Source organism: Pinus tabuliformis, chromosome 7 (genome assembly GCF_031772625.1).
Source record: "Pinus tabuliformis cultivar Carrire ecotype Pingquan chromosome 7, CPIR1, whole genome shotgun sequence".
In the NCBI taxonomy this organism is placed as follows: domain Eukaryota; kingdom Viridiplantae; phylum Streptophyta; class Pinopsida; order Pinales; family Pinaceae; genus Pinus; species Pinus tabuliformis.
In genome coordinates, this window is record NC_142293.1 from 1538342190 (window position 1) to 1538357215 (window position 15026).

A 15026-nucleotide genomic window follows, 5' to 3' on the forward strand; every position below is an offset into this window, starting at 1 on the left:
GAGATGTATTTCTTCAAGTACGCTATTGGTGTGATCCTTTCTTCAAAGAGAGGGAGATCACCTTGATTCTTTTGATGATGGTGGTAATGCTTCTTCTTTGATGTAGATACTTCAAGATGCTTCAATGTGTAGTCCTTCTTTCTTTGAGTGGCGGTAGGGTTTTTAGGTCTTCTGTGATATTCCTTATTTCCTTCCTTGATACTCCTTAGATTTCTCAATCCTTATGAATCCCTTCTTGATAGTTTTATGTCCTCTTTAATTCCTTGAACTCTCTTGATATTCCTTTTAATGGTCCTGCTTCAAGCTGCCTTTCCTTGTCTTGTCACCATAGCTATGATACAATGTTGAGAAATCTAGGGCAACTAGATTAAAATATTTCTCTTATTTTGATAATTGTTTGTGTTGTCTTTTTACTTGATTATTATTGTTTTTTCTTATCATCAAACAACTACCAAAAAATGAATATCAAAGAGACAAGAGGACACAAAATGTAGGTTGCTAGATAAGGCCAAAACCTCTCCTCTTGAGAGGAAAACCCACAAGAATTATTCTCTTCTTATAGAATCTTCAAATGACGAATTCCAAGACCTAAGACCCTTGACAAAGACCCCTCCAAGGCCAAGTCAACCTTTCTCCTTGATGAGATTTATTTCCAACAAATTTGAACCCAACAACTTCTTCAACAAATTCAACCCCGATAGTTTCTTCTGCAACTTTGACCCAATAGTTTCTTCTGCAACTTCAACCCAAAAATTTATTCTGCAACATTGACCCAATAGTTTCTACAACTTCAACCTAACAGTTTCTTCTGTAACTTTGACCCAACAATTTCTTCTACAACTTCAACCTAACAATTTCTTCTGCAAATTTGACCCAACTGTTTCTTCAGCAACTTCAACCTAACAGTTTCTTCTACAACTTTGATCCCAACAACTTTCTAGCAATTTCGACTTGCCCAACAACTTTCCACCACTTCAACTTGCCCAACAAATTTCTAGCACTTCAACTTGCCCAACAACTTTCCAACACTTCGACTTGCCCAACAACATTAGAAACCCTAACACAAGAGTGAGAGAGAGAGATCCAAAAAAATTGATCTTGCTTTTCTTCTTCTTATCTTTGATTTTTGTCCTTTTCCATCTTCTTGAGGAGATCGAACTTTCTTGTTGTGTGTCCAAATGAGGTCAAGTTCCTTCCTATATATAGGATTTCCAAGGGTATGAATTGCTTCCTTGAGGCCAACTTGATATTTCAAGAAGGATGACTTGCTTGAGGCACCATGACAAGGTCTTGGAGGATCTTTGACTCTAATTTGACTCAAATAAAATTTTATTTACAATATGTAACATGCCCAAAAGGGTCTTCCATACATGACAATGACTCTTATGACTTGTTGACTCAAAGACAAGCCCTAGAAGCACTCAATGGGTGCTTGACCTATAAAATAAATTTCCCTTGAGCATGAAACCTATGCCTCAAGAATGACAATTACAAATTTATTTTTTCACTTTATATCAAATACATAAAATCATGATTACATTTATCATTAGAAGACTGAACCTAGTTACATATTTCAACACAATGGATGATAGAGTGCCTTTAGGAACAAGTATTCATGTATTGTAATCATGGGACACACTCATTGGGTGCATATCCACTAGAGACACAATTATCAAGTGCGCATACACTAATATGCACTTGGATGCATTGCTAGGTTCACTTAGGTGCAAACAAATAGACTCATATGGATCTAGGTATAATATGATGAACTTATTTGGTTTGGGTGTAGTCAGATGGACTCAAACAGATCGAACAGACTTGGGACATTTGAGCTGAGTAAGACAAGTTGGACGATGGACTAAGATGAGTTAGATCGATAGATTTAGTCGATTTGAGAAGATTTGGATGGTTCGAATGGGTGCAGTTAGGATGGCTTGGGTTCAATTGTTTAACATGGATGGCCAACATACAAGTCATTAAGAGAAGCAAGTTGGCTATGTGGGCATCTGGGCCCATCTGAGAATCTGAAGTATGTAATGTAAGGTGTAAATTAGTTAGTTTTATAAGGTGTACACTATTTAGTTTGTGTGGAGTTTAGTCTTATGAGGTATAGATCAGTTGGTTTGTGTGGAGTTTGTTTGTATAGAGTTTACTCTGAGATTAGTTAATTTGTGTGAAATTTATTTTATAGATAAAATTGGTTTACTTGAAATTTCTTTCCTACCCAGTTTGAACTTATAAAAACATACTTGAAATTTCTTTCCTACCAAGTTTGAACTTATAAAAACATCGGAAAAATAAAAATCATTCTGAACGAATTAAACTTCTAAAAAGGTTAGGTAGATCAATTAAACTTCCAAAAAAGTTGGATAGATCGATCTCCTTCCCACTAATAAGTAAGTTAGCCCTGACCTAGATAAATATAATTAAAAAAAAATATTATGAAAATAAATAAAGGCGTAGATTTTGTGGTGAGGCGATTTAGGAGTTAATGCCTTCCAATTTTGTCCCAACGACTTCTCCTTAGACCTTCATATTGCATATTGCACTTCAAAAGGTTTTTGAATCATGGTTGCACGAAGAAAACCAAGAACCCATTCCGATACAAATACACAAGTAGTCTCCTATTCTTGGCCCTGCACACTTCTTGTCAAGAAAGCTACCTGCGTTCTCTCGCACTGCCTGCTACGCTGCGAAGTAATTTCCTCAGCTATGGCGCGCTCGATCCTGAAATTCGCAGTCTCTGCACTTGTGTGGCGATATACCCTTTTCTTGGTACTCCTCCTCTCGGTCCTCCTCTCGTGGGTTCCTCTCACCAAGGCGTCTGATCACTCTCCACAGCCGCAAATCGCAGGCTCGCAATTGCCAGATTACGTTTCTGATAATCAAGAACGCTCCCTGTTTTTGCAGAATTCAACGGTCATAGCCAAGATCCTTCGCTCCGCAGGCTACGGCCTGTTCGCCAGAACGCTGGAGATCTTGGCCGCCGACAAAAACACGGCCGGCGCCGGCGCGCTCTCATGGTGGAACGGCACAGGCACGCTCTTCGTCCCCAGCGATTCCGCCTTTTCGCGGACCGCCAAGACGGCGCCTCTTGCCCACAATGTTCTGCTCTACCACGCCGTCAAGCGCAAGATCACGTGGAAACAGATGGAGGCGCTCCCGGCCGGCACGGCGCTCCGGACTTTCTTGGAGTATCGGTGCCTCTTTCTCTGCAGGACCAGCAGCGGTGGCCTCTGCGTAGCGGCCAAGAACCAGCCCACCGCCAACCGCGCCGCCTTGCGCCACCCGAATCTTTACGCCGACGCCGCGCTCTCCATCCACGGTGTCGACAGGATCGTCGACCCTGCCGCCAATTTCTCCTCCTGCGCCGCGCGCCAGACGAAGGCGCCCGAGACCCCGACAACGACGTCTGCCTCGTTGCTGAGCGACGCCATCAGATTCCTGCAGAAAAACGGGTACGGTGTCGTGGCCATGGCGATGCAGATGAAGTCCTCGGAGCTGCGGCTTCTGAACAAGATGACCGTCTTTGCTCCCAGCGACGAGACGCTTTTCGCCGGCGCCGACGGGCTTCATTTCGACTTCCGGTACCACGTGGTCCCCCACAGGCTGCCCCTCCTGGAGCTCCTCCGGCTCCCGCTGGGGACCCGTCTTGACACTCTGCTTCCGGGCACCAGTATCGTTGTCACAGGCAGTGTCGACGAGACCGCGTTCAGTGTGGACAACGTTACTGTGAAGGAGGCCGAGATTTTTGACAACGAAGTCATGATGGTGCACGCCGTTCCTCTTCCCCTGCAACCCAAGGACGTCATGGCCACCGTTGCTTTTTCTCCTGTTGCGACCGCACAATTGGAGACCGTGGCTACTTCCGTCGTTCACAATGCTTCCACGCACGATTCTCACAACGGCTTCGATGCTGTAATTTTCGATGAGGACCGTGGCGGCCACAAGAAGCTCCACCCACGCGACCAGCCGGTCAGCAAGAAGAAACCCTTCGGTCGGAGAAGTTGGCATTTGCTGCCATGAATCAAAAGCCATTCATGTGTTTTACCTTATGCACAATTGCCTCTCATGGCGTTACTGTATTATGTTTCTACAGTAGTAAAACTATAAGATTATCTGATATTTCTAGACTGGCCAAATCATTTACAATTTCTATTGAAATGCCGATAGTCATGGAAGATGTGTGTTACATTCATGTAATTTCTTTGCATTCTGCTATGCTATGCTCATGTTCAATTTTTGTGCCCTTCTCTTTTTTCTTTCTTTTATTTATTTTAAGTTACTCATGTAATTTTTGTGGCATTCTCTTTTTTTTTTTTTCTTTTCTTTTATTTATTTTAAGTTAAAAATGGGTGAGATTACATTATAGCTTAAAAAATGGGAGGGGCTAGTTCTTTTTAGAAGCATTATGGGCTTTTTTTTTTACATATACGTAGAATACGCCCTAGCATCTGCGCAGCTCAGTAGGATTCGAAATGGCGCAAATCGACTGCGCCGTCCGCTACATCATACACTAGCGTGCAGATTACATTATAGTTATATGAAAAAATGAAAAAATAACATTTGTATCAAGTAGAAAATTAAATAATGCCATATTTTAATTAGATTTTTTTTTTATGAAAATCATGAAAATTTGAATAATATTTTGATAAATTGAGGCAAGATTTTTGTAAATCTAAATTAAAGTTGTTAAATTTCAAAATTTTGAACGGCCCAAATTTTTTTAATAATGACAAATCTATTGTCACTTTCAAAAATATGATTTAAACACTGCTTTTACGAAATTTGTTGAAATTCTTTTACCCAAATTCCAACCAAAAATAAATGTCCAAATAATTCCTCTATCTCAATAAACCTGTCCAAATTAAACTAGGCTTTATACATTGAGAATTCCTTCCGAGTCACTGCTCCTTATGTTTGTATCGCTAAATATAATTGGTCTGTATTACAACGTGACTCCAGATTTTAGCCGTGGTGTAACATTTTATTGCCAGAATGTGTAATACCTCGTATCAAGAAAGCCTATTTGTAGTAATATTGTGTGCAGTTTATTGTCAAACTGTACTAAATTTCCAGCCTACCTATTTGAGAAAATTATACACATATATATATAATCATGTGTATATATACATTTATAATATTTCACATTATTACAAAGTTTATTGTCAAACTGTACTAAATTTCCAGCCTACCTATTTGTGAAAATAATATATATAATCATGTGTATATACTTCATACATTTATAATATTTCACATTATTACCACCATAAATCATGACATGAATTTCACTAACATTTCACTTTAGGCAAATTATTCCAAAATGGTTTGTTACAACCATTTTAATTTTTTTTAAATAATATATTGCATTGTTTATTTAAAAGTATTTTTAAATTTTTTTAAAACAATTTCACTAATATTTCTCTTTAGGCAAAGTATTCCAAAATGGTTATTTTGATTTTATTAAAATAATATATTAACCATTTTGATTTTATTAAAATAATATATTACATTTTTTATTTAAAAGTAATAGCAATTTCTTTTAATCATGTTTTATGGTTTGTTACAACCATTTTAATTTTATTAAAATAATATATTGCATTTTTTTATTTAAAAGTATTAATAATTTCTTTTAAAACAATTTCACTAACATTTCTCTTTAGGCAAAGTATTCCAAAATGGTTATTTTAATTTTAACAAGGAGCCACTGTTGTGTTGTGGTGCTAGTCTCTGCTGGTTAATAGAACAGTTTGGTGAGTTATTATTATGAGATTTAATTTGTGTTTAATTTGCATTATCATCAGAGCTAGTTTGCATTACTAGTGTGTTGTAGGCATGCTTACTTGTATTAAGATTTAGTGAATTGGATAGCGAATTGTTGTATGGACTTTTTGACTTTATGCAAAGAGTGAAATATAATGCACTTTGCGTTTGTTAAGTAAGAATTGTGGTAAATGTAAGATTAGTTTTAGATGTAATTTTCCAATGTGTCATGATTTAGAAAATGTTTAGATTAATAATTAAAATGTAATAAAATTTAAGAGTGAATCATGGAAACCTTGACGGAAAAAAACTATAAAAGGTAATAATAATGCATTATAATGTATGAAGAATTAGAGAGTGTTAAAGTAAGTTATGTATTTTAATAAGCATGGGGTATAAAATATATTTAAATGCATAATAATGAATTCATGGTGCACAAAAGATAGAATTTTGTTATTTTTTTACATTTGAATATTATGGAAATATTCATAAAATGATAATGAGCAAATAAACATTATTATGAATATAAATTTGTTAATTAAATCCATGGTGGAGAGTGTTCAATATTTAGATAAATAATTCTCGAAAGTCAAAGAAGAACTTAAGCATTTAAAATTTATGGAGTCTTGAACCCATGATTGAAAGATTAGATATCTAGTAACATGTTTGGACATAAGTGATACCATTCAGGTTAATGTCAATGATTGGGGAATTTGTCCAATTACTAATTAATAATTTGTTGTGATGCAAAAGGACATGACTTTTGGTCTTTTTTATAGTTTTGGGTTAGTAAATATAGGATCTAAGTACAATAGCAAAGTAATTTTGATAAGTTTATTTTATAAATTAAAAACTAAAATAAACAGATTAAAATTAAAAAAACATTTAAACTCTACGAGTTGAAATGTAAATTGATCATGATCTGCAAGAAAAAATTCATTATCTTTTGGTGTTGTATACTCTTGCTTTCTGCAATATCTGTGTTCCATTTAAGTAAGTTAGTTTGTTATTGAAATTTTTTCGAAGTATAATGAAAGGACTTACATCACAGATAAACAGATGTCATTAAACATAGTTGTTTTTCTATTTTGTGATTATCTTAATTAGGGAGTATAGTTTAATATAATTCATTTATTTGGCATAACATAAGCATAGGAGGTATGATGACATATAGAATGATGAAAATTGGGATAATTGAAAATAATAAAAGAATGGAGATTGACTATACCACTTGAAATTACTCTATTTATTAGTTAGAAATAATGTTTTGACAGCTTGATTTTTTAAAAGTTATTATGTTATTAAACTTTATACCTGGTGACAAGAAAGGCTTACCTTGGCATAAGCTAATTATTGCAGGTTAATACAACTGGGAGAAATGATATTACATGTTATAAATTATGAAAGTCATATTCAATTAATACTGTTTTAAAAAATACATAAGAGTTCATTTCAATGTGGGAATCTTTTTATTCAAGGAATTTTATTTCTTTGTGATTGGAAGTGTAATCTTTCCATTATGAATACTGAATAATAAAAATATTATAGGAAATTTATACTTAGTTAAAACTATAAATAATTTAATAGTTATAATTAAATATGAATGGATAAGCAGTATTTAATATTATATGGGTAATTTAAATCATAAAATGCATTATTTATTTAAACATCAAAGATAGAGTGTGATATTATAATTAAATAATAATAATATTTTTATATTGGATCAGAGATATTGAAATTTAATTATAATTGGCATGTTTATCATGATTAATAATAGTAAAAAGTGTTTAATCATAATTAACATGGTTGTGATGCTAATGCATGGTCATCTCGCTAATCCATGGTCAAAATGGTCAATCATCATTAAAATGGTGAATGATGGTAAAGCATGCCCAATGTAGTTAACAAATATTAAAAATAAACAAACCCAACTATTAAATAAATGAGTTCAAGTAACTAAATATAGTAGATAGAAAATGGTGAATGATGGTAAAGCATGACCAACATGGCTATCAAATATTAGAAACAAACAAACCCAAATATTAGATAAATGATTTCAAGTAACTAAATATAGTAGATAGTAATTTATATTTATGAAACTTGTTCAAATTGAATTATAACATTGATTTTCTACATAAAATCAAATATATAACACATAAAGAGCCCAATTTATTAAACATTAGCATAATGAATCAAGAGCCATGGAGACAAAATAAAAACTGCCAATGCCAATTTTTATCAACTAATAATTAATGCATTAAACATTAGCATAATGAATCAAGAGCCATAGAGACAAAATAAAAACTGCCAATGCCAATTTTTATCAACTAATAATTAATGCAACATTCGACTAGATGAATGTTCAGATACAAGATGATCATTTAAGAACATAGGATTTGTGCTGTAACATTTTGTCATTCTGTCAATACAATGTCATTTTGTCAGCAATGACAGCACTTCATTCCAAGTCTGCATGTTTCAAAAATTTCAGTTGAAGGGGATCCCATGGAATTTGCAGAAATTTATGCTTCTTTATACTATAGCTTAACTGTTGAATTTTAACAAGATCATTTCCAGACTTTCCTAGAATGGCTGCAACTGTGCGTTCAGATGTTACAACTTCAACTGTAGTTTTTGTGATAAGCTGACCAGCTGCTGTCACACTGCCAAAGGTGATATACAATGCCAAGGACATTAGTACAGAAATACTGATCAGCAAAACCACTATGATAGCAGCAATTCACAAAATTTTGCAAATGTTGTGTACCTTTCAAATCTGGCAGAAGTCCGTTGACGAAGAATTGGGTCCTCAAACTCAGAGAAATTGCCAATACTGTTTATATTGCGATTTGACTGAATTTTGAAACAAAGCATATAGTTAGTACTACAGGGGTTCGTGTTTGCAGACAGATTTATGGTTAATTATCTTAAATAGAAGTTTAATTGAATCAAGGAATCTGCTTTTGTTCTAAGAAATCAAAATCAAAAAGTAGCAACAGAGGGACAGTAGACGAATTGTTGGCAAATGTTGGAAAATGTCGGAGGGAGATCAAGAACTGCATACAAAATTGGTGCACTTGTTTGCTTTGGATTGCCTGAAATTTCAATCAGTGATTCAGATTTTCCTGGTCTAACTTCAAGAAGATTAACTTTGGCATGAGAAATCTGACCATACAAAGAAAACATGATCAGTAAATAAAGTGTGTTCATAGCAAGGCATCAACAATTGAGCTTGTTATTTGAGCGTGCAAGAGTCCATGGTTATTTGAGAATTATAAGTTAATGGCATTCTGGTTGAATACTGAGGGTTTGTCTTAGCTGTGGTCGGCATGCGCTGTGGTGGTCTGATCGGCGGCCAGCTGTTCCTCCTCGAGATGCTGGAAAGTTTGGCTTGGGTTTTACTGTCTTCGCGGCCTTTGGGTTTTACTGTCTTCGTGGCCTTTGGGTTGGTATTGTTACTTGCTTGTTTAGCTCTGCAGTCTGTGCGATTTTTTGTGTGCGGTGGAGTTCCTACTTGCTCGGGTATTGTTACTTGCTTGTTTAGCTCTGCAGTCTGTGCGATTTTTCGTCTGTGGTGGTCTTATGGGCGGACAACTGTCCCTCGTCGAGATCCTGGAAAGTTACTCGACTTGGGTTTTACCCTGTTCGCGCCCTTTGGGTTATTATTGTTACTTGGTTGTTTAGCTCTGCAGTCTTGCCTTCTTCGTAGGTGCAGCAGTATTGTCTGTTCGTTTCCCTCAAGAGTCCATGGTTATTTGAGCATTATAAGTTAATGGCATTCTGGTTAAATACTGAGGGTTTCTCTTACCTGCATGGCTTTTATGAGCGATATAACCTAAGTCGAACCAAGGTTTTGGGGGTGGAAAGGTTTTGGGGTGTTATTGGGGGCCTCGCATCGTTCGAGGTGAAGGGCACGTGGTCTGGTGACTCCCAAGCGGTTGTGTAACGTTGGTATGAATCAGACCGTGTTCGCGCCCTTTGGGTTATTATTGTTACTTGGTTGTTTAGCTCTGCAATCTCTGTGATTTTTCGTTTGTATTTGTTGTATTGTCTGCGGTGAAAACACAATACGGTTTCTGCCTACCGTGATACTATGGGCTTGTCTTAGCTACATGGGTTTTATGGAAATTTCTGTAAATGTCGGTTTCGACCAGCATTTGGAGCGAGACGACCTGGGTGAAGCTATGGCGTGTATTCAAGGTTTTTCGGTTGTATAATTTATGTGTATGTTTACTTTGGTGCATAATGTTTTTTTAAGTTTGTAATTCTGTTATGGATGTATGAATATTCGACTCTGATATTACTCCTAGAACGGAAGGTTGCTTTGTTGACTAAAGCTGTATAAGACTAAAACACATGCCTAAGATGGCTTGTTGCAGCTTTGCAATGTTGACGAGATCTGTTTTGATTTGCAAAAACAATTTATTAGAAAGTGAGTATTGTACATACCTGAACCAACTGATCAGTTTCGAAAGCACACCGAGGAAGTTGTTCTCTTTGTAATATTCTAATATTGGCAGCTGTTGTGTGCCTCATATCAGAAGTCAGTGCGGCACCCCTGCCAATTAGACAACACAATTTCAAAATAAGATCAAGTTGCTGAAACGTACTTTATCATATGCAATCCTATTACTGGTTACAGAACTGTATCTGCGATCAAACTTCAGATTCACGCTAACTAGCTAAACATGAGAATGCAGAAGGAGAGATCAAAAGTGTGAGGCTACAAAGTCATAAACTTCTGGAACAAGGCTTGTAGCACGTGCTTTTCAATGAGGTCTAATAGAAACATTGGCTGAAAATATTGCACAATGTTGAGGATGTAGGCAATTAAATGCAAAGAACCAACTAGAAATTTTAGGCACGGGTTTCATAAAAAGGTTTAAGTCCCCTTGCCGAAGTACTCCAAAGGTAGCTTCTGCATACACAACACTGTGTGTGAAGTGCACTTCAAATGATATAAAAAATGAAATGGGTTGAGGTAAACTTACTGCTTGGACATTCTTTATCATGCTTATTTTAAAAGCTTGCATCATTTTATTTATTATTTCTAAATAACTATGTGTCATGATCTTTCTTTTTTTATTCTCGAGTCAAATGAATGCAATTAAACTAAAACAGAATGCACACAGAATCCAGACTAACACGTAGGAAAGTTTTAGAGACATATATGTAAAACCAACTGAAGCACAAAATAAACGTACTTTCACGTTGAACTCTGAGCGGTTCTGTTTTAGAAGATAAAGAATTGCAAAAAAGTCATTTCTATCTATATCCGAATCCAACAGAATTTGATGCGGTGCTCCATGCGATGGAAAAATTTGACAACTTAGGTAAGCTAACAGAAATATTTGGGAAAGAACAAACACATGTGACATCATCATGATGCTCTGTCACGAGTTGCACTTTATATCATCAACTGCACTTGCCCATGCAAATAAACTAGTTGAGTCAAAACAGTAGTCAAATTATGCAAGACTGAAATAACATGGAAGTGTAACCTAAAACATCTCAACTGAATTTTGCATCTAATAATATCTTGATCCATAAATAAAACAAAGATGTCTGGATATGGTATTTGCAAAAAAACCTGAAATACTTGCAAACAGAAAGAAGCATCAAATAGTTGCAGATTGTGCTTGCCTCATGTGAGCAGGGAACAACACAATTTCAAAATAAGATCAAGCTGCTGAAAGGTATTTTATCGTATGCAATGCTATTACTGGTTACAGAACTGTATCTGCGATCAAACTTCAGATTCACGCTAACTAGCTAAACATGACAATGCAGAACCATATTCATATTACTTTTGCATTTGTTCTGGATGTGAAGGGCAGCATGTTCCTGCATTTTGTAATCTGTAGAACAAATAGTTAGTTAGAATAAAATGATAGCATTGTAAATTGAAGAGAGGACATATTTGAGAGAAAACATGTTAAGGAGTTATGTGAACTAAGGTTTCTTGTGCAATCCTTATATCATGTACAATGTGTCAAAATCTTGTTTAACATTAAAAAAAGTATTTGATTGAATAAAGTTGTATAAGAGTAAAACAGATCTCTAACATGGCTTGTTCCAGATTTCCAATCTTGACAACATCTCTTTTAATTTGCAAAAACAATTTACTAGAAACTCAGTATTGTATATACCTGAACCAACTGATCAGTTTCGAAAGCACACCGAGGAAGCTGTTCTCTTGGCAATATTCTAATATTGGCAGCTGTTGTATGCATGATTTCAGAAGTCACTGCAGCAGTGCTGCTAATTAGAGAACAAAATTTCAAAATAAGATCAAGTTATTCGAACGTACTTTATTTAAGATTAAAAGGAGTATTTGATTGACTAAAGTTGTATAAGACTAAAACAGATGCCTAACATGGCTTGTTGCAGCTTTGCAATGTTGACAAGATCTTTTTTGATTCGCAAAAACAATTTATTAGAAAGTCAGTATTGTATATACCTGAACCAAGTGATCAGTTTCGAAAGCACACCGAGGAAGCTCTCCTCTTTGTAATACCGTAATATTGGTAGCTGTTGTGTGCCTGATATCAGAAGTCAGTGCAGCACCCCTGCCAATTAGACAACACAGTTTCAAAATAAGATCAAGCTGCTGAAACGTATTTTATCATATGCAATGCTATTACTGGTTAGAGAACTGTATCTGCCATCAAACTTCAGATTCATGCTAACTAGCTAAACATGAAAATGCAGAACCATATTCATATTACTTTTGCATTTGTTCTGGACGTGAAGGCCAGCATGTTCTTGCATTTTGTAATCTGTAGAAGAAACAGTTGGTTAGAATAAAATGATAAGATTGTAAATTGAACAGAGGACATATTTGAGAGAAAACATGTTAAGGAGTTATCTGAACTAAGGCTTCTTCTGCAATACTTATGGCTGTATAAGAGTAAAACAGATCTCTAACATGGCTTGTTCCAGTTTTCTAATCTTGACGAGATCTGTTTTAATTTGAAAAAAAAATTATTACAAACTCAGTATTGTATATACCTGAACCAACTGATTAGTTTCGAAAGCACACTGAGCAAGGCGTTCTCTTGGTAATATTCTAATATTGGGAGCTGTTCTGTGCTTCATTTCAGAAGTCATTGCAACAGTGCTGCTAATTAGACAACAAAATTTCAAAATAAGATCAAGCTAAACAAGCAGAACAGGAACCCCACCAACAACAAATACAAACTTCATATTCATGCTAACTAGTTAAACATGGCAATGCACAAGGAGAGATCAAAACCATGAACCTACAAAGTCATAAACTTCTGAAATAAGGTTTGGACTTCAAATGATATAAAAAATGAAATGGGTTCAGATAAACTTACTGGTTTGAAATTCAGCATTGAGTCCGAGCAAGAATACCAATGGAATGAGTGGAAGCTACCAGAAATGTATATCAGCCATTGTGTCCTTTGTGCTTTGTAGATTGGAAACCATGTGAGCATTGTTCAGATTGTAAACTGCAAATCATGTCAGCAGTCTCCAGATATATGGCATATTCACATGGTCTGTGGGATAAATTCTTTCCTGGTAATGTTACCAGATTTTATGCAAAGCAGTTACCCTGTAGCATTTGTTTCGAAAATATAACTCTACGTTTGACTTTGAATCAGATGTGTTTAGGAACATGGAAAAAATTTAAGCAAATTGTAGAGCTAACAGTAAACAGAAACATAGGTAATGTAAAACAAAACCTTTCGAGCCCAAAACTTTCATTTGGCTTAAGGTTATAATGCTATTATAATGAAAAATCATGCGGATCAAGCAACGGTCAGCAATTGATCGATTGCATATAGTCCCAGGGAAGGACTAATAATACCAAATGCATTATGTCATAATTGCATTTTCAAACAACATATATTCATTTTAAAGTCCATATAGTTTGATGCTATTTATAAAGTCTAGCTTCAAGCATGTTGTAGAATGCGTTCGATCTCAAATACAAAACAGAAACACAAACAATACAAATAGACATGTATAAAGACTTTCTAGGCCTCTTTCCTGAATCGTTAGCTACACTATGCAACAAACAAAAACTAACATAGCATTCAGCCATAACATAGGAGGAGACAGAAATGACTAGCCGATTCAATATACAATTTGTCATTTAATCAATCTATGGAATCTTTGGTGTTTGCATTCAGCAGCTGTAGATACAAAATTATTGTTGATCTGATGTTGCATTTGCTATATTCAATGATATAATTTAAACCAAACATGGTACTTTTTAAGATGCGACAAAAATATACATACAAAAGCTGGCAAGACAATCTCTCGTTGTCAAGCTTGAAGCATGATGCAGAATGCGTTCCATTTGAGATAGAAAACAGAAACAGAAACACTACAAACACATATGCATAAAGACTTTCTAGCCTTTTTTCATCAACTGTTGCGTCACATATTCTTTGTAAATGACTCAAAATTGCAAGTCAAATACTTGTATTATCGTGAGAGCATAATATGAAGAAACATATTCATATTACTTTTGCATTTGTTATGGATGTGAAGGCTGCCATGCTCCTGGATTTTGTAATCTGTATAACAAACGGTTAGTTAGAACAAAATGATAACAGTGTAAATTGAAGAGAGGACATATTTGAGAGAAAACATGTTAAGGCATATGTTGATGTACCTTCCATTTGTTAGTTGACATGTAATAGCTCACTATCTTCATTGAGTGTGAACTTGCTCTGAATTTTGAAGTCACGTAAGATGTAAACAGTGGTAGCTTTCTATTGCAAATATGTCTCATATGACATTGATTTTAAATCAGGAAGTAACTCATGTAATAAGGGCTCCCTGATAATGCACTGGACAAAGTTATTTGTAATGGATTCTATTACAGCATTTATACAATGCTTGTAGAGGAAAGGGCAATTATCATTGCATTGTGAACAGAAAATTGTTTCATTGGCTATTGCTATGGATGAATTCACTGGGCAGTTACAAATTGCACAAACAGGTTCGAAAGGAGTTGAATATGGATTTGTTGCGGTCAGAATACCTTCGACCTGTTTATAAAACATTCAAACGTTAATTTACATTATTACATGCCAAATGCAAATGCAGCAAAAACATTATTATTGCTATACTTACAGCATAGGTAGATGTAGTTAGTTTTGTGAGATTGTTGAGTGCATCTGTGTTAAGTTCAGTCATGAACGTTGACTTCGATGCTCTGAATATTGTTTCTGTTGTGTTTACCTTTTTTGTTAAATTTTTGAAAAGAATGAGCGGAAAGTGTCTTT

General features: G+C 35.3%; 1 protein-coding gene across 1 annotated transcript; it reads left to right on the forward strand.

Annotated features, from left to right (window-relative positions):
• Window positions 1-2507: 2507 nt before the first annotated feature.
• On the forward strand, window positions 2508-4157 carry LOC149253750 (uncharacterized). The gene has a single exon (XM_089456911.1). The coding sequence runs from the start codon at window positions 2569-2571 to the stop codon at window positions 4024-4026; it is 1458 nt and encodes a 485-aa protein (XP_089313037.1). The 5' UTR covers window positions 2508-2568; the 3' UTR covers window positions 4027-4157.
• The last annotated feature ends 10869 nt before the right edge of the window (window positions 4158-15026 follow it).